This window comes from Rhynchophorus ferrugineus, unplaced genomic scaffold (genome assembly GCF_030347505.1).
Source record: "Rhynchophorus ferrugineus isolate W39M unplaced genomic scaffold, kcgeb_rfMv2 rfM4, whole genome shotgun sequence".
NCBI lineage: Eukaryota > Metazoa > Arthropoda > Insecta > Coleoptera > Curculionidae > Rhynchophorus > Rhynchophorus ferrugineus.
Window position 1 is genome coordinate 18,498,473 of NW_027472583.1, and position 21,850 is coordinate 18,520,322.

At 33.4% G+C, this 21,850-nt stretch overlaps 2 protein-coding genes across 7 annotated transcripts in view; one reads left to right on the forward strand and one right to left on the reverse strand.

Annotated features, from left to right (window-relative positions):
* The window catches only part of Syp (synaptotagmin binding cytoplasmic RNA interacting protein), a 99,747-nt gene that overhangs the window by 77,680 nt on the left and 217 nt on the right, over positions 1-21,850 (reverse strand). The window lies entirely within an intron of this gene.
* On the forward strand, positions 12,781-21,780 carry LOC143195864 (uncharacterized). Its single transcript, XM_076403348.1, has 9 exons — positions 12,781-13,367; positions 14,052-14,268; positions 14,324-14,526; positions 17,431-17,560; positions 17,619-17,784; positions 17,851-18,063; positions 18,128-18,743; positions 19,884-20,001; positions 20,753-21,780. Exons 1-9 carry the CDS (start codon positions 12,889-12,891, stop codon positions 21,017-21,019), a joined length of 2,409 nt encoding a protein of 802 aa, XP_076259463.1. The 5' UTR covers positions 12,781-12,888; the 3' UTR covers positions 21,020-21,780.

Sequence of the window (21,850 nt, forward strand, 5' to 3'; positions counted from 1 at the left end):
CCGAGGATAATAACATACGGCCTGGATAGGCCCTCCTGACCACCTGGTGGCCCTACCCCGTGGCGTTTTCTCTCGCCTCGTCCGAGACCTGTTGATCCAAAATGCGCGGAGACGGAATCCTGCCCGGCCCGGCACATCCGCATCAGCATCCGACCGACCGACCGGCCGGCCTCTTCTGCGAGCCAGACGCAACCGTTTGCCTCCTCTCTCTCTCCTTCTTCTTCGTTGCGCGCAATTTTTTCCCGTCTCTGTTCAGTCCGTTAACCTCGTAACGAACTCGCCGGTCTCGCAGAAGACGACGGCGGTGGCGGCGGCTCGAGCGGCCTCCTTGCGACGGTCGCGAATCCGTCTGCCAGTGGCGTGCCGTCGCTCAGCGAAATTCGCCCGAACGGAGCCGCTACGGGTTTCGAAACGTTCACTTCGAACATTTGCTGCATTTAATAACGCATACATTACGGAACAGTTACATAAACATTTAAGTTAAGTGTCCAATTATATTCGCCGTTTTTATTTCGTTTTCGCACGGACGTTGTGGCGCAAAAAAAAAGGTTGTTTAACATCGACAATTTTCGACCGCTCATAAATATCCTACTAGCCCACAAAAAAAAACGTCTAATTCTTACGTTCTAAACGGTTGCATGCATTGCTTTGTCGGATTATTTCGTTCGTATTCTTGGAAATGGTAAAAAATTCGCAACTATGACCTTGACCATGACCATTTTAGTCGTACTGTTACACAAACTTTTATTTTGTTATTAATCATCCTTAAAGAATCATTCAAATTTGAAAAAACCTGTAAGAATATTTAAGGAGAGTTATTGTTTTCTTATTTTGACGTAATCATATTAAATATATGTATTTTTTATTATATTACAGTAATATTTAGAAATATTTTCAAAATAGGTCGTTTAATAATTTTACGAAAAACCACCTATATGCCACTCGTGATTAAATTTAATTTAATCTGTATAACACAATTCACTGTGTATCCAATGGGTGCCGCGTTCGCTGACAATGGAACAAAACACATTGGATTGTGACATTAAAATTGATTGAAAGAATTTGTGTACCTTATTTCATCACTAATGATAAAGCGAATGGTGGGAACTCGTCTCTTCGCCTTCGAAAGGGATTCATGTTCGGAAATTGATCTAATAAGAATCAGAAATACAACCTAACAATTTGGGCTACAAAAAGCATTTTGTTATTGCCTCTGAATTAGTAAAATAATACATTCAGATTGAATTCGTCAGTGTAGTAACTTGGGACCATTCCTGTATCTGCTCCACACTACTGATATCACAACATCAACAAAAAAAACAATACTTAGAACATTTGCTGACGACATAATTAACAGGTCAATTGAAAAGTCCCCGGCCTACCATAGTAAAACACTTTGCTTCAAAATAGGCCTCACTTTAGGCGATCACCTCTTCATTCGACGATAATTTGTTCCCAGCGAGCATTCTTTTGAGATCTAAGAATAGGAAATGGTCGCTGAGGGCCAGATCTGTAGAATACGGTAGATGAGGAAGCAATTCGAAGCCCAATCCATGGATTTTTGTCATCGTTTTCACTGACTTGTGTGGTGCATTGTCTTGGTGAAGCAGATGAAGCAGTTGTCTTTTTCTTCAAATGCAGCCGTTTTTCGGCGATTTCGTCCTCCAAAAGATCCAATAACGCTATGTAATAGTCGCTGCTGATGGTCCTTCCTTTTTCAAGGTAGTCAATGAAAATTATTCCATGTGCATCCCAAAATACAGACGCCATAACCTTGCCAGTCGACTGTTGCGTTTTCCCACGCTTTGGAGCGGGTTCATCGTGTGCAGTCTACTCGGATGACTGTTAATTGGACTTCGGAGTGAAATGATGGAGCCATGTTTCATAAATTGTCACATATCGACGCAAAATCTCGGGTTTATTATGCTTGATCATCTTCAAACACTGCTCTGAATTGTCGTTATTTTTGGTCAAAAGTGAGCTCGCGCGGCACCCACTTTGCACAGAGCTTTCTCATACCCAGATATTCAGTTGATATCTTTAGAGTGTCTGCTATTTCATTCAATTTCAATTTACGGTCATTCAAAATCATTTTGTGGATTTTTTTATGTTTTCGTCGGTAACAACCTCTTTTGGGCATCCACTGCGTTCCCCGTCTTCGGTGCTCATTTCACCATGTCTAAACTTAGCATACCAATCTTTGATAGTTGATTTTCCTGGGGCATAAAGCCAAGTTTTTGCTTACTGCAACTGTATTTTTTCCCTTCAAAAAGCAATATTTTATCACCACGCGAAATTCCGTTTTATCCATTTTTTTCACAATAACAAAAGTTGCTTCACTCAAAATGTTATAATTCACAAACTAATGATCCGACAACTGTCAAATTTATACACGCATCTTTTGAGGATTAGGGCTAACTAAAAACATATGGATTTAATTCTAGTAGCGCCATCTATGTGTCAGGCCGGGGACTTTTCAATTGACCTGTTATAACTACCGTTAATGTTAATTTTGCGTTGCGGAGAAATGATAAAAACCTAATTATATCACTTGAAGAATGTCCGATTCCTCAAGAAATATCAGTTAAATACCTCGGCATTCATCTTGATGGTAGGTTAAATTGGAAATATTATGTTAGATAAAATCCAGAGCCTAATAGACTCAAAGTCAAGCAACTGTACTGGTTGGCTAGAATACACTCTCAACTTGATTAAAAATCAAAGAGATTGGTTTGTCAGTCAATCATAAAGCCACTTTGGAATTATTGGGTGTAAATATGAGGTTGCACTAAAATATCAAACCAACTAGTAATCCAATGCACTCAAAACAAAGTTCTACCATTAATGATCAAGACTTATCGCTACGTAATCAACAAAGAGCTGCACGATGACCTCGAAATCAGATGGATACATGAAGTTATTCAAGATTGAGCCTTAAAACATGAAAGAAGGTTGCTAAATCATAGCGACGTGGAAGCATTTGAGCTAGTTGACAACACGCAGAAAATCAGAAGGTTGAAGCGAACCAAACCACACAAATTTGTTTAGTATATAATAAGCGTATTCTTAACTTTAGCTTAAGAAGATTAGTTTTATTTTCATTTTGGGAAATACATACTGATGTATTAATCAATAATAAATTAATTTGTAAATTAAAATTGTACTAAGCATATCTAATGTAAGATGTAATTAATTTTAAAAAATCAGATTGAATCAGATCAGACCAATTGAATGTAAATATTTGGCCTAGTTTGCAGAATGAAACATAATTTTCCGTCAAAGTGTACGTCACACAACACGCTTGATCACACGGTTGAAAACAAAATACATGATTTGCTTTAGTTAAAATAAAATTTACAAAATAATATTTCGCATGTATTTAAAATACGACATACAAAATATTTTTAAATCATGTATTTGAAATATAAAATACAATATTTCAACTATACTAGAACTAATCCAACCCAGCCTATTAAACAGTAAAAGAAGAATTTGCTTTCATGAATCCTAGATTTCTAAAGGTAGGTCCTGATTAGTATAAACTTGTGTTAAGTTGTATTAGCACATATTGAATGATGGTAAGCATTTTGCTTTCATGGTTTAGGAAGTTGACTAACTCTCTCCATTTTTGATTTCTGTGGTTGATCACTGTCCCTGTTCGCAAAACAATAAAATCATCATCGTCTTTACTAGTACTACTATTCCTGTTACTCCCAGGCATTATTTTGTAATTTGCTTCTAAGGCATGAATTGCAAGGTTTCTGTTGCATCTGTTATGATACTTTTATACGTACTCATAACATTTTGTCGCACGGACGCTATTTGTTTATTTTATGTTTAGTTGAAAGTTTCGTCTCGGCAAACAAATGGAACTGAATCGTGAACATTTTCATGCGATGATTTTTTACGATTTTTGACGTGGATTATCACAACAAGAATGCATCAACTTAATTAGTCAGTCAACTTAATTTGACTTTTGGCGATGAAGCTCCATCAAAAACCACCGTGTATCGCTGGTTTAGTGAGTTCAATCGTGGTCGTAGTTCGCTGTCCGACGAGTTTCGTGAAGGTTATCCAAAATCGGCTGTTGTGCCAGAAAACATCGATGCTGTGTGCGAAATTATTAAGCAAAATCGTCATGTCACCTATTGTGATATTGAAGCATCCCTAAGCATTAGTTCCACCAGCGATTTTACATGAAGGCTTAGCTGTGCGAAAGTTATGTTTGCGTTGGATCCCACACAATTTGGCAATCACTCAAAAAAGGCTGATGTCGATAGGTCCAAAGAAATGCTTAAGAAATTCAATCACGGTGCTTCGAAAGACGTTTATAAAATCGTGACAGGTGTCCAATCATGGATATATTCGTATGAGCTCGAAAAAGTAAGCAGCAGTCGACTGTATGGGTGTTCCAAGATAAACCAAATCCAACAAAAGTTGTTCGCGCACGAAGCACTTCAAAGAAAATGGTGACCTGTTTTTTTGGGAAAACTAGTCATATTGCAACAGTGCCTCTAGAGGATCCTGATTTGGCACCCAATGATTTCTTTTTGTTCCCATCCGGAAAGAATAAACTGCGTGGTCAACGATTTTCATCGTCCGCAGAAGCTATTGAAGCGTTTAAAAATCATGTTTTTAAGATACCTCATTCGGAATGGAATAAATGCTTTGAAAATTGGTTTAAGCGTATGCAAAAGTATATCGATCATCGTGACGAGTATTTTGAAAAACAATAAAAAATATATTCGCAGCTTAACGATTTGTTTTTTTCCTGTTCTCGAAATATAAATAGTGGCCCTCGTACTTGCCAATTTGGTATACAGTACAAGTGCAGTGTTAGTTATGAAAGTTATCGAGATAAGATCACTACATATGTTTATATTCAAAAGAATTGTGAAGCCGTAAGCATTTCAAATACAGACTACAAAATACTTCAGGGTCAGGTACTTGAAATACCGATTACATTTTTAAGAAATAATGAAATAAACCGAAACTGGAGGGATGGTGAGGTCCATAATTCAGTAATCATTTTTCAACTATAAATCTCCTTAATACTAATCACTTCACATATTTATTGAACAACCTAGTATATTTATTTTCAACTGTTTGGTCTATTATAAATATAATTACACTGCTATAGTGGATCATTATCATGTTTCATTAACGGGAATTATTTCCTAATAAAAAAAACTCGGCAGCTTTTGATTAAAATTGTAATTATTGACTAGATACTGAGAGATAAAAAAATATAGCGTTTTATAATGCGGTATACTTTATGATAACAAGGTAATAATCTTTTTTGAATACCTTCTGATTTTATATATCTAATGAAATATATCTGATTTGTATACATGATTCAGATTTAGTGAAAAGTCGTTCTCACTCCCTTGGATGAAGAGCAACAATGACTTACCACAGATATAAGACATATTAAAAGGATTAGGCTTTACTGGACTTCTTTGTAGGTTTTCGAAATCGAAATTCGAATTGCAAAGCCGCACTTTTCGCTATGCATTATTTCTTTAATTGTGTCCTTAGATCTACGGATTAATATTTATGCACTTTTGTTTTTGCCAGTTTTGCTAGCATATTGTTATTTGAGATTACACTTATAACACGCTAAAATCATATTTTGTTGGATTGGGTGAATTGGAGAAACAAATGATACATTGGAATATAGAACCGCAGCAGACTTAACGTAACATTATTATATTGTCATTATTTAAATATTAGATCTACAAATCTACTAGAGACTGGACGGTACAGCTAAATAGCTTCAAATCTATCCATTTTAATTTTGCGTTGCGGCGAAATGGCAAAAACCTAATTAAATCACTTGATGGATGCCCAATTCCTCTAGCAGAATCAGCTAAATACCTCGGAATATATCTCAATGGTAGGTTAAACTGGAAACATTTTAGAAAAAAACACGGCAGGTTAGACTCAAAGTCAAGCAACTGTACTGGTTAGTCGGAAAATACTCTAAACTTGACCTAAAATCAAAGAGACTGGTTTATCAGTCAATTATGAAGCCAATTTGGACATATAGGATGAGTTCTACGATTAGTTACCAATGTTTATCGCTACGTAACCAATGAAGAGCTACACAATGGCCTCGAAATCAAATGGATAAATTAAGTCATCCAAGATTTCGCCTTAAAACATGAAATAATGGACAACACGCAGGAAATCAGAAGATTAAAGCGAACCAAATTATACGAATTTGTTTAGTATATAAGTGTATTCTTAACATTAGCTTAAGATTAGTTTTATTTTAATTAATACCGAGGAAATACATACCGATGTATTCAATCAAGTACAACAAAACAGTAATAATAACTAATATATAATACTTTGTTAATTAAGATTGTACTAAGCATATCTAATGTAAGATGTAATTAATTAAAAAAATATATTATAATATTCGATGTCAGAGATTCATTGAAATCTCATATGAGATCTAAATTTTTCTTTGGTAATCTCTAGTCGACAACTAAAAGAGTTTATCATATAAAATCTACTCAAAAAATTATAAAGGAATTAAATATATAAAACAGTAGAAGAGCTGTTAAAATAGGTTAGATTTGGGAGTCAGTTAAGAAAACAATCATTGTTAGATAAAAATGAAGACTAATATTTTATGCCTAATATATGATGGAACTCTAAATGATAAACAACTATTAACATCATTATATTTTCGAATTTTAAAATATAATAAACATGGTTGCTCGGCAACAGTACTCGGCTTTAAAAAGTTCCATACTATATGGGAACGCCCTTAGACCCTTTTTTACCTGTTTCACACCAACGACAATCTAGAAAACCACGACAACGATGAAACCTATCTACCCAATAACAATCAAGACGACCAAGTGTAATAAATGACGTGTAAGCTGATAGAAAACGACTGAAAAATATTGAACTTTTTTTCATCTTTGTCTGATACTACCCCAGAACTTCCTACTCTGCATTTTCACGGATTTACACCGGCAAAATAATTTTATTGTCCGTTTTGTCTGTTTCTATTTCTATAATGGTGTTTTTATTGATTCATATCACTTGCCATTGATAACATGAGATACCGTTAGGTTTCAGTCTCCGACATATGCAAGTCACTATAATTTTTAAATTTTTATCGGGATAATAGCTTTCTACCTCGTTTATCGGCAAAAATGTGAAGATTCAATGCAAACAATTATTAAACAACTTAAGGTAACTGTTAAATCGACGGTTTTAACATTCCTCTTCATAGAATAACAATTTTCAACATTTATTTTGATGTTGATTTGAAATCTGCTATTAAAGCCCGTCAACTTCTTTTAGAAACTTATAATGAAATTATAATCCAGAAAGAATTTTGGGAAAATGGAATATATTTTGATTAATCTACATATAGAGCCAATTTTTCTCAATAAAAGCCTTTTTAAAACGAAAAAATGTTCACAATCCATGCAAGAACTTAATAGGAATTCTAGAATTTTCAAAGAAATAGAAACGGAAATAAGAATTATTAAAAATGTAAATTTTTCTTCACAGTACAATACTAATTTAAATATATTGTGTAATGTATTAGGTTCACCATAAGCATATTTTATTTTACAAAATGGATGAATCCCAAAAATTTTAAAAATGTCAGCCTGAACATCAGGTAGTCGATCACTCAACACCCCACAAATATTTCGCCCTGTTATTGGACAATAAGATAAAAGTAACAAGTCTCTGTAGGTAGTACGTATTTTGTGGGAGGAACCAAATTGTTGGATCGACACCAATAGTGATCTCTATCGATCACGTACATCCCATTCCAGGAATAGAAAAAAATGGCTTAATATAGAACTACATAAGAACGACACGGAGTCATCGTTTATGTGGTACAAACACATGTAGGTCTATGTGAGAGCGATATCAGTTAAATAACAAACATTCAAAATAAATAACGAATAACCTTATCTCTGAGTAAGAAGGTGTGCCTGTTTGCAACTGTATGACATAAAATAATAAACGTTAATCAATAGTGACGTAAAGAAAACACACATTTTATTCCGTTCCAACTTGTTAAAAATGAAGATGCTTGTTGGATGTTTCTTGTTATTTTGATTTGTCGATCGTTATTCAGCCGACAGTCCATTGGCTGGGTTAGTTAGCCATCAATCATCAGTTAACCTAGTTGAGCATAACCTAGGGCTATAAATCCTACACATTTATTTTTATGTTCTCATAAATAGAACCAACGAATGGTTTAGTACCTAGCGTATAATATATTAGAACAGCAACTCTGAGATCTGCCACTTTGATAAATTAGAAAAATGAGCTAAAATTAATATAATGAGCCTTTATATATACATAATATATAGTGGTACGTTAATATGAAACGTATTATGTAGATCGATATTGAAATGAAATAAAACAAGATGTACTAACGAAGCAAGATTTGTGCCCATTAAAAATATTCACAAAATATTCTACAACTTTTTTCCATCTTTCTGGCAACATAGACAATTTGTTGAAAAAACTATCCATTCACGCTTTTTAAGCATTTCAAAACATAGCGTTCCAGTTTTGGCCCTAATATTCGTAAGGTATACTGGCATACAATAAGCTAACATGTACTGGAATTCTTTGGACAATAGATATTTCTGCAATAGAGTCTCTGCATGTAACGGAACTTTTAGGACATTGTAACAGATTATAGTAAAACATATTTTTTTGGCAAAATTAGTTTTTTTATTCAACATAATTCCCTTCAAGGGTGATACACTGTACATACATTAGAATGACCTTCCAAATTTTCGATACAATTTTTGTAGTACGATTTGTCCTTTGTTTCAAAGTAGCCACAGTTTCGTCGATCACCTCTTGATTCGACGAAAATTTCGTCCTAGCGAGCATTCTTTTGAGATCTGAGAACAGGAAATAGTCACTGGGGGCCAGATCTCGAGAATACGGTGGATGAGGAAGCAATTAGAAGCCCAATTCATGGATTTTTGTCATCGTTTTCACTGACTTGTGACCTGATGCATTATCTTGGTGAGGCAGCACTTTCTTTTTCTTCAAATGCGGCCGTTTTTCGGCGATTTCGTCCTTCAAACGGTCCAATAACGCTATGTAATAGTCGCTGTTGATGGTCCTTCCTTTTTCAAGGTAGTCAATGAAAATTATTAAATGTGCATCCCAAGATACAGATGCCAGAACCTTGCCAGCCGACTGTTGGGTTTTCCCACGCTTTGGAGCGGGTTCATCGTGTGCAGTCCACTCGTCTGATTGTCGATTGGACTTCGGAGTGAAATGATGGAGCCATGATTCATTCATTCTTATATATCGACGCAAAAACTCGGGTTTATTACTCTTGATCATCGTCGTTGATTCGTCGTTGTTTTTGGTCAAAAGTGAGCTCGCGCGGCACCCACTCTGCACAGAGCTTTCTCATACCCAAATATTCGTGAATGATACGATGTACACGTTCAGTTGATGTCTTTAGAGTTTCTGCTATTTCATTCAGTTTCAATTTACGGTCATTCAAAATCATTTTGTGGATTTTTTTAATGTTTTCGCCGGTTGTTAAGCTCTTTTGGGCATCCACTGCGTTCACTATCTTTGATGCTCATTTCACCACGTGTAAACGTACTCCGACAGCTGTCAAATTTATACACGCATCTTTTGAGGGTTAGGTCTAATTAAAAAACATATGGATTTCACTCTGGTAGTGCCATCTATGTGACAGACCAGGAACTCTGCACTTGACCTATTAGATGATATTTCCTATATCTGTCGACTTTATCAACCTTTAGAATTTTTTCCCTAATTGTAGACGTTCTGATGGCATCTCTTTTTCTTCTTTCCTAAATTATTCGCTTAGTTCTGCGCCGGGCTCTATAAGGTCAAATCTTGGGGCGTTATATTTTTTTTTAACATTACATTTTTATTAACGTTACACTTTTTACGTTACGTTTAACGTTACATTTTTTATTAAACGGTTAAAATACGTAAACGAAACATATTTTCCTGAATTCCAAAGAAGTCGCTTTTCAAGCCAACAAAACACGTATTCTAGATAGCTTAACATTTTCTGTTTAGTTTAAAGGAATAGTGTAAATCTCGTAAAGCAATCAAGTTTTATTTCTCAATCAAACTCAATCACTGAAAATCAGAATAAAGTAGTGATTTCCATAAAATTTGACTTGATCAACCAAAAACTGAAAGATAAATAAATTAAAATTTGAAACCAACAGAAACCATCATGGGAGACTGCGTAAGGTGGTTGTTATGTAAACAGGTAAAATTATTTCCACACTAATACATTAAATTTACGAGTAAGTAAAAATCGAGTGCGTTTCATAAAATAACTAAACTTAATGATCGATATAAACACTTATTAATTACGTAATAAACGCGTATTAATTTCTTATACTTATATTAAATCTTCTGTCACACTCTCCATTCAAAATGTAACAATAAATAAAATAAACTCTTACCTATATAATAAACTCCTACTTAATAGATAGAAAACTCATTTACTCCTATATGCGGTACTTTTTACTAATTTTTCGTTATAAATTAATAGTTAAAGACTTTTAGGAATTATAATACAAATCAAGTCACTTATCTTAATTTACAAACCTACATAACCACTATACAAGATAGCAATCGTCCAGGTAATTCCGGTATCTTAAACTGAAAAGAAAAAATCTACGTCTTATTTGCCACTAGCTAAAAATACCACAAAAAATCAACGTTAGCTGTTAGCAACTTATTTTCTCGTTTTATGATTTTATCTATATATGTTGTACTCAAAACAATTGCATGTTAGTACTACACGTTTATCACCACCGGTAATTTCAACTTTATAAATGTCATCGAATTCTACTCTTTAGGTGAATGGATAACCATACTTATTTATAGGAAGTTAAAATATGGTATTTACCGATAATATAGTTTCCTATAAGTTAAATATATTTAAAAGTGTATTTTCGTATTGTTATAATGTTAATTAACTTAATTTTATCGTTATTTTAAATATAAAACCACATACAACAATAATAACAATATCATTTTGTCACCCTGTATAAATAATTGGTATTAACTGTTTCAAATTATTTTTTAAAAATATCGATTGTCATTACGTCTCAAAATAACGGTCTAGTTCTTTTCTAATAAGTAGAGACATTTAAAGTGTTATATGTATAAAACATCATTCAGTATATTTTAACATTAAAGGCATAATCGTACGCTTAATATTTAAGGCACCTCTCAGACGCTCGTCTACATCGATCCCCTTCGCAATATGTGCAAATAGGACGCGGAAAGTGCACATGTGTGCGTGCGTGCAGTTGCACAAAAGTCAGTTGCCAAGGCGAAACAGTGGCGTGCACTGCTGTGTCGTTCCTTGAGGTCTGTAATAAAGAGTGGGTATTAACAAATCGCCCATACAATGGGCTATTTTCTCTTGCACAACTCTAAATTTGTCGCTGAACTTCCTGTCACGCGGAATAAATATATAAATTTGCCCGGCAACATCTGCTTACCGGGTAAACACTATTTCCTCTCCTTTACTCTTCCTTATGATATTAGAATAAATATATTTTTAAACTGAATAGTCTGTTCATAGGCAGCCATTTATACACACAATAACTTACCTACCTACTCCGATGGACATTATCTACTTATAACTACAGAATTTAAAGTTACCGGGGGTTCTGCTAAGTCCAATTATCTGAGTTACATACGGGGTTTTAATGACTTTAAGCCACTCAGAGGAAGGTCCCCGGACCCCTGGTAGAAAGTACCGCTGATCGTAATCGGCTAGTCGACGTAATGTTCCGATAGCTGCAGGGTGCAGCAGCGGTAGTTACGCGATGTTCGTCATAGCACAGGTATATGCGGAATCTCAGGTTTTCTCGGACACTTGAGACAACAGAACGGGGCCCACTCTGGCAGAACTCTTTTTTATTATAAAAATATTAACCATTGATTATTTTAATGTATAATTTTATTATAACACATAAAAAAAGTATAAATATTGGAAATTCTTAAATTATACATAACAAAAGTTTATAAAAGGAAATAATTTAGATTCGAATAAATTATTTTCTTACATGTCAGCAACCAGTGAAACAGAATAAACATTGACTGGTTGCCTGTTTTGTTGATATTTACAAACAAAATTTAAATTTTGATATAGATCATTATGAGCCCATTGCCGTTGCCATATTGTCATAAGAATCTAAACAAGCTAGAAAGTGTTTATAATTATGTTATTTGTAGTTTAATACATTTAGCAAATTATTTTTTCCTTATAATAAAATATTTATCATATAAAATATCAGTGAAGACTAATACCATTATTTGTTGTGTAAATATCACTAAGTGTTAAATAGTGTTTATGTAACATTTAATATTTTTATAACAATTTTTAAAATTATTGTTGCAACAATAGAAATAATAAAAGTAATTGTATTAACTCTATTGACTGACTTGAAATAAATGTAGCAAAAAAATAATAAGTTCAGTTTATAATCACATTTGTTTAATACTATTATTGGTGAAATTTTTATAATAGCATGCGATATACATTTGTGGTGTTCTGATATACATAATTGATTTAAATGTTTCCATTTGTTAATTATTTACGTCTAATTATTAACTATTAAAATTATTTTTAATTATAATGCTAGCTTCCATTGAATTCCATTGAATTCCATTTAATTCGTTATCCATTTGTCCCATTATCACAATATCCTTTCGAAGTGTATTGGTTTGGCAACGTAGCATACTACCTGTCCGCATCCACGGATTGGGTTGGGCTGACAAAACTAACGACGCGGAGTAACCAGTATTCCTCTGATTTCCGCCTACGGTATGTCTTCCTGAATCGTCAAAATCATCTCCGCGATGTATATCATCATGTGGCGTGTGTTGTTAATTTTGTTTTATCTTTTGGCCGTTCGGGGCCAATATGAATGGCAAAGTCACGATGCCTTTGACGAAGTGATGCGGTCTTTTCGAGCCGTCAACAAAGACAATTGCGAAGTCCAACACACCGCTGATCTATACCTGCCCGAAGACTCAATCAGTCACCTGCCCGACATAAAAGATGTTAACATCAACCCCGTCTTTCCCAACAGGACCCAGTTGTTACACATACACAACATAGCATTGAATAGGGCATTCTTTTGGTCTTACATACTTCAAAGCCGATTTATTAGGCCGGCTATAAACGATACTTATGACCCGGGTATGATGTACTACCTGTTGTCTACGGTGGCGGATGTGTCCACTGATAAACATGTTAATGCCAGTGCAATTTATTTCGCCCCTAATATGTCATATTCAAGCTCTTATAGGGGTTTCTTCAATAAGACATTTCCCAGGTGAGTTTGTTAATCAATCAATACGAACAGATAAACTTTAACGGCTTTGGTTTAAATTAGTCATCGTTATGGCATGCCGAACAATGTTCTTCGGATCATAACAGGCATATTAACCTTAAAAACAGATGTTAAATAATTCATTTATTAATGTTTTTCTTTATTACTATTTAATTCTATTCAAAATTCCCTTTGCTGAAAATCTGTTTTTTAAATGTGTGCATACAAGCAAGAGTAATATTATTAATTAAATATATGAATAAAGCTTGTTAAAGGCTGAGATCAATTATACTAGGCAATGGGTTTTTTAATGGAGTATTAGTTCTCTAAGAGAAAATTTAAATTATGTTTAATTAAAAAGACATTTGCCAAAGGTGCATTTAGATAATATTGTTATGACATTTTATTCCGTCAAACTAATTTCTTTAATATATAAATATTTAATTATTATCTGAATCATGTTAAAATTAAACAACTTGGCTCAACTTACAATTAAATAATCTAGCATCTAGTGCAGTAATAATTAAACGCTTCTTAAGTACTTACAAAAGAGAATAAACATTTTGTTTAATACGCAATATTCTAGCAAGAATCATAGAACACCAACAGAGTTTAATTAATAATATTTGAATAAAGTTCAAATAAAGAATTATAACAAAATATTTCAAGTGTTTAATTAATTTAAAGATTCGCTCCACGAACTTTTCGAGCTGACGATTTCAACGATCCAGTGCACCTGGAACGTATTTCCACGCTGAACACCTTTACGGTGGAAGACCTAGGTGCAGTTCCGCCGGACACCAGCTCGGATTACACCTCGGAATATTTTCGAATAAATGAGTGGTATAAAAAATGGTTACCCGATCAGGTCAACACTAGGCATGATACTAAAACCACTTATCAGGTAAAGATAGTGACGTTCCCGTTTGTATTGTTCTATTATCATGCGTGTGAAATAGGTGGAGATCAGATATGCAAATAATACTAATGAAACATTTACGTTTCACGGGCCTCCGGGGGCAGACGAGGTGCCGGGACCTGTGAAATGGACGCGCCCTTATTTTGACTGCGGCAGATCAAATCGTTGGCTAGTGGCCGCCGTGGTACCTATAGCTGATATTTATCCTCGGCATACAGGGTTCAGACATATCGAATATCCCACGTAAGTTAATTTTAGTAATAAACTTTCTTTTATAATTTAAGAGTATAATATCGATTTTGTATTAATTATTATACTACGATAATAGATATATTCTATTGGCTAGAGAATGCATTTATGTCATATAATCATATTTGAAATAATACATAATAATTCTTTAACTATATAAGCAACAAGTTAGTCGGTTTTACTATTCTCATTATAACTCATTGCTAATTATTTAGACGTGTGCAGAAGTAAACGTTGTAATATAAACATATCTGGACTATATGGCGAATGCGACGAAAATGTAACAAACATGACGTAACGAAACATCTTTTCTATTTAACAGACATCACTCGGCACCAATAGACTGTAAGTTAATGATTTTGCCGTATGCAATATTCCATGTAGAAAGAGGAATTTTTTTATTTGAATGTAGACCTTTTTATATATTGTTCCGGTTGATTTACATTGCTCTACCCATAGTCAAGTTCAAAAAGTTCATCAAAATTATAGAGTAGCACATTTTTGATGAAACATTTGAGGCGACATATAATAATTCAATCAATAAATTACCCAATATGATGGTTATTATATATGGTTATTAATTGAATAAATTAATTTTTTGTTTTCAATAGTTAATTGATGTGGTACTTATTTTTCAATGTCGCTTTTAAATTAATGGACACATTAGATGGTCGCATGTATTTTGATCAGCGATATCTTTTGGTTAAAATACCAAATAGAAATGTAAACAACTGTTAAATTCAATGATTTTGACAGTTATTCATATAAAATAATAGTTATCTAATGTTATTGATTTAATCAGTATACGCGAAATTTATTACTTTTATTGATCGATTTAAAGAAATCTTGCTGAGGCCTATCCCCAAAAAGTTCAGAGACAAAGAATTGAAAATATTATTGGACGAAACCAGCCAAAACTCTCAAAGAACTTTCAGACAGTTTAGACAAACGTCCTACGATGGGAAAACTCCAAAAGGAGAGAAAATGGCTGCTGTGCGAATTGACTAGACATTTCATTTCGAACCGTTTCAACTTCGTGGTTTTTTATTGCTCTCCAGCCAAAAAAGAGGAATTTTCTGTGGCGTATTGTGAATGTCAATGAAAAATGAAGCTACTATGATTATCCCAAGCACAAAAATACAGGCGCTAGCCAGCAGAGCCACCCACATCGTCACCGAAGAGGGAATTAATAGACTGTAAAGTTTTTCTGTGTATATGTGGAACCAGCCAGACCGAATGACGCTGTTGCCCTCGGATTTCTACCTACACCAATTGAAAAAATTAAACGATACAAAGACAAAAGACATAAGAATGTTTGCCAGTACGTTGTCAAGACCCACTGTTGAAACTTGAATGGGAAGTGCTACTGTATCGAGCATACTCGCCAGATTTAGCGTCTTCTAATTTTCACTTATTCGTGCATAGCTTCGCATACACATAATTACAGAATGAAATGTTGAAGAAGTGTGAAAATACAATGATAGGATTGTTGGAAAATCAACATCATTCATTCGATACGGTATCGCCATGTTGCCAGAAAATGGAAAGATCTTGTAGAAATTATGGAAAATATTTTTATTAATATATTGTATATAAATTTATAAACATATATTTCTCCATAAATGCCTTTCAAAACTTATCAATGTACATGCAGTAATTTTAATAGAGGTATCTTATCTGGTAAACTTAGTGAATAATAAAGGTTTTCAGTTTTCAATTTGAAGAAAAAAAAAATAAAAAACAAACACTGAATAAATGAGACCGATTATAGTATTTTTTCATTGTATAATTATAACTATATTACCTAATTAGTTACACTGATTATTTAGTTGAGCGTATAAATTACAGGAAAAGTAATTGTGATGAAGGAATATCTATTCAAATTCAAAAGGTCATTCCCCCAGTCCCCTATGCTATGCTGTTCTTAATTATAATAATGAGTTTTGTAAAAAGGGTCTCCAAAGGCAATTACAGTCATAATGGCTTTATGGGGTTTAACGTAAAACTACCTCACCCCTCTGCCATTATTACCCCTTATTGCGGTTTAGATTACTTAAACCTTCAGGCGCGCCCTTTCCATTCAACGTTATGGTAATGGATGTCCTACTTTATTCTTACGTTTATCTAAGAATATTATTATTTTATATAAGAATGTCAAAATCTATCTGAAACTGTTAAATAATAATAATAATAACGAATAACTAATAATAAATAGAACATGAAACAAGTTATTCACTAAAATGTATTAGTAGAGAAAACTCATAAAGGGTGTTCTTTGAATTCGTTATTTAGACTCAAAAATCAACTATGTACTGTACTTGGCGCATCATTGCAGCTGGTTTTCATTTAAAAAAGTTGCACACATTTCAGCTCTTTGGAAATAGGTGTAAAGCGATGACGCTTGTTTCATGTTCAATATTATGAAGCGATTTAATGCATTCCAAGACATGTCCACCTCTTGAGTTATATATTATGGTTTTCAAGCACCATTTTCTTAGTTTCATTGGTTTTTTAGTCACTTATCGCAAAATAGTTTTATAACATTTTTGACAAGTTTCGATTGAGACTTTTTTATTAACTTTATATTTAGATTATTTTTTACACAGTAATTAATGTAGAGCTTTTGTACGAATACAAATATAGCATTTTAGAAACATTAGCGAAGCGTTTCTGCACAAGTATAATTAACAAACAAGTAAAATTAACAAAAACGTGACCTACATTTAGAAAAAAGAATCTTAATATCCTACACCCTTCTTTCAAATAAAATTTTATAACTTTTAATACTACAGTCTTATTGTATTGCCTGGAAACCATTTAAAAATATTTTATGACATTTTTTTATAATTCATCATAACCGAGAAGTAGAAATAAAAAGTAATTTATTTTGCTTTAAAGATACACAGCAGCTTCTGTAGTAGAAATGGAGTTTGAACGTATAGATATTAACCAATGTCCAAAAGGATTAGGAAATAAGGGACCAAATCGATTCGCTAATACAGCCCGTTGCAAAAATGAAACTACTGAGGTAAACTACAGTACAAACAAGAAACCCACACATTGTATGTTCTGCAAATTTGTTTTAGTGCGAACCAATTCATGGTTGGGGTTTCAGGCGAGGAGGATACCAGTGTCGGTGTCGGCCAGGTTATCGGCTGCCATTTCAAGTTAGGCGTCCGTATTTGGGAGAAATTGTGGAACGTGCTACCGAAGAACAATATTACAGTGGTTTTGATTGTAAAAAAATAGGATGTATGTAATATATATCGTGTACATTTATTTTACTTGATTGTGTGACTATTCATTGCTGTTTTATAGGGATTCAAAAATTGCCGGTAAAATGGGAAAGAGCTCCTTGGCATGTGAGAGCAGTTACTATGGATCAGCATCCAGAGTATGTAACGCCAGTCCAAGGGCCTGAATCTCTTAACCAGCAACGAATCAATGTTCACGCGGTATTGGATTTTATTCTGGGCATGAATAAAGAAAATTGTAAACAGTATAAACCAGAGCATCTTACATTACATGGAGGTATGATTCTATTAACTTACAGTTAAAATAAATTCATGTCTAAATTTATATAAATGTCATTTAGGAGTGATGGCAGGCGCAGAAGAATTTTTCGAGAATGAAGCAAAAATGGCCTTAAGATTAGCCAATTTTATTAGTGCTTTCCTTCAAGTTTCTGATCCTCAAGAAGTATACTCAGGCAAACGTGTAGCCGATAAGCCTCTAACGGAAGATCAGATGATTGGTGAAACGTTAGCAATTATATTGGGCAATAGTCGAATATGGTCAGCAGGAACGTACTGGGAACGAAACAAGTTCACTAATCGCACCCTGTTCGCTCCGTACGCTTATAAGAAAATACTTAACACCAGGAAATATAATGTAGAAGACTTGGCACGTTTAGATAAACCTAGTGAAGTTTACTTAAATAAGCCTTGGTTCAACTTTCTTAAACATCGATTCGCATCAAATTTCGATAGTTTGGAAAAGTTCTGGATGAAGATACGTGTTAGATTTAATGAGACGGGTGGAACTACTATAAAATACGAACATTTTCCAAATTTTTATCATGGAGCTAATCTGAATCATGGATATTGGACTGCCCCATACTATGACTGTTATGGCAAAGTACCCATGTGGAAAATAAAGTATGCTGCCCCATTCTTTGGATGGGATAGCCTCAAAGCTAAATTAGAATTCAAGTAAGTTAAAAAAATAATATACATGCAATCTTGCATCTATTGCACATTCATATAAGTTCAATAGGGTTATTATATAAGGATAATTTAAGGTTGAAATGAAACAAGCAATGAGTGACCTATTAAGGAAATTCTTTTTTATTATATATTGACTAGAAATCGCACGAACAGTAGTAACCAAAAACTGTCACTTTTTGTGAATGCATTCCTATCTAGTGAATCTTGCGTAAGTTGAGGTCATTCATGATGGTTAACATAACAGTCCAATTGAAAAGTCCCCGGCCTACCATAGTAAAACACATTTTTTTTTGGAAAAATTAGTTTCTTTTATTCAACTCCCTTCAAGGGTGATACACTGATTATAGCGACCCTTCAACTTTTCGCTACCATTTTTGTAGTACAATTTGACCTTTGCTTCAAAATAGGCCTCAGTTTCGTCGATTACTTCTTCATTCGAGGAAAATTTCTTTCCAGTGAGCATTCTTTTGAGATCTGAGAACAGGAAATAGTCGCTGGGGGCCCAGATCTGTAGAATACGGTGGATGAGGAAGCAATTCGCAGCCCAATTCATGGATTTTTGCCATTGTTTTCACTGACTTGTGTGGTGCATTGTCTTGATGAAGCAGTTGTCTTTTTCTTCAAATGTGACCGTTTTTCGGCAATTTTGCCGCTGTTGATGTGATTTTCCTGGGGCAGTGTCCGGAAACTGGGCATCAAGCAAAGCTTTTGCTGCAACTGTATTTTTTCTCTTAAAAATGTAATATTTTATCATCACGGGAAATTCCTTTTTATCCATTTTTTTCACAATAACAGAAGTTGCTTCACTCAAAATGCCTTAATTCACAAACTAATGATCCGACATCTTCTTTTGAGGGTTAGGACTAACTAAAAAACATATGGATTTAATTCTAGTAGCGCCATCTATGTGTCAGGCCTGGGACTTTTCAATTGACCTGTTAACTATTCACTGTCCTTACTGAAAGCTCCTTTTTGAGTTAAATTGATGTCTTTAAGGCGAAGGTGGCGTAGGTTTTGTGAAATTATAAATACGTTTTTTAAACATTCGAATGAATTAACAACAAATAATTCAATTAAACTTAATTATAACTATAATTTATAGTATTTTAAAACATCTTGTTACAGGGGTGTTGTTGCAGTTACCATGGATATGCTTAAGTTGGATATTAATCAATGTCCTGACAAGTACTATGTGCCTAATGCGTTTAAAGATACACACAAATGTGATCAAAGAACTTCATATGTAAGTATATTCTGAGACCCTTTGATTCTAAACATATTGAAGTCTTGTTAAGAATTATAGTATAATTGATACAATTATTTTTTATATAAACCAAATTTGCGGATTAAATATTTAAAAAATCTATTTCAAATTGAATACATATAGAAAATATCTAAATTATTAATCTGACCTATTACTTTGGACTGTTACATGTTATCATTAGTGATACAAATAAAGTAAATTAGAAGAAAATAAATCGGTTTTGTATAAATAACGTGATGATAACACAATTTCTTGTTTACTCCAGCTTTTTGAAAATATAAGAGATTTATTTTATTTTAGTACCAATTAAAATTTTACAATTATACTAATATACACAGTCGAACAAAAAGATATCGCATGTTTTCTTTTAAATTTGTCCTTAGTATTTCTGTAATGTCATTTAAAAGTGCCATGCGCACGGTCGTACGTATGTTTTCCCATATATATTTTTTAAAACTAACATGGAGTTCAAAGCAGTTAGTACTGGATATTTTATCCTTTAACTTTAAATCACAAGATCCATTTTAGTCTTTTGTGAAACTTAATTTAATTCTTGCTAAATGGTGATTCATAATACAGTTGATTAAATTAAAATTAACAATTTTGACAACCGTTCATTTATATTTGCTATTACTACAGAAAACAGCATACAAGCAATCTCACTTTAATAAAACAAAACAATAGAGCAGCGTCTTCAACCGCCCTAATACATATATTTTTTTATTTTCAGTGCGTACCTATTTTGGGTAGAGGTTTCGAGAGCGGAGGATACAAATGCGAATGTAAACAAGGATTTGAATATCCCTTTGAAGACCCGATCACCTATTATGACGGTCAGTTAGTTGAAGCTGAGTTTACAAACCTAATCGATAATAATGAAACTAGATTCAACATGTTTCGCTGTCGTCTAGCTGGGGCGGCTGGTTTGCAATCTAATATTTTAATGTTAATTGTTGTACTATTAACACTGGTATTTGGAATCCACGGGATTCGATAAAATATGACAAGACTGTAAATTTCTACAATATGGGCCTTATTTTATTGTGCCTTGTGAATAGTAATGAATCTCTTTATATATTGTAAAAAGTGATCTTTGTACAGGTTTTCCTTTCTGTGGACACTTCTTTAATATGTTTAGGAAACCCTGTATATTACCAAAAACCCGTCCAAAGGAAATACTGTTCCATTATTACTATTATAGTTTTAATATGATAATATAGAACCATGTCGAATATGACTATAAAACAAATTTCAACTGACCTGCGTAAGCTTTACAAATTATACTTAATTATAGAACCAACAATATTAGAAATAGAATTACGTTTTCAAAAGAATAAAAATCCCTGACACAGTCAATTACAAACTTTAGATAGAATTTGTTTTGCTGTAATTTGCTTTAAAATAGCGTCTGTTTTTAAATGGATTTTTTCCATTATTGTTTCACATATAAGTATATTGTACAACATATAAGAATAGATTATAATTTTTAATGTGTTCGTTCAAACTACACATAAAAGTCGTTTTGAACTAAATAATTGTATATTTTAAAAAGCAATAAAACAAAAAAAAACCAAGCCTTCTGTAATGCATGTTGTAGCGCAAATGTTTATATTTTATATTGTTTCTTGTTTAAAAACTTATCCGTCCATATTATTTCCTCAATTTATAATTAATATAAGTTAAACCGTTTTATAGATTTTTGATATACATATTTAAATGTTGTGAAATAAATTTTAAATAAACAACTTTTTTACATTCCCCATTTCATTTAATTTGCATGTTTTCACTCCTTTCAATATTATATACTCTAATCAAGAAATTGTTAAAT

Bases quoted from the DNA above. Each gene is read 5' to 3' on its own strand.
- LOC143195864 (XM_076403348.1), top strand. From the start codon at position 12,889: ATGTATATCATCATGTGGCGTGTGTTGTTAATTTTGTTTTATCTTTTG. The intron at 14,527-17,430 runs GTAAGTTAATTT...TTTGCTTTAAAG, and splicing joins AGACATATCGAATATCCCAC to ATACACAGCAGCTTCTGTAG. The intron at 20,002-20,752 runs GTAAGTATATTC...TTTTATTTTCAG, and splicing joins GTGATCAAAGAACTTCATAT to TGCGTACCTATTTTGGGTAG.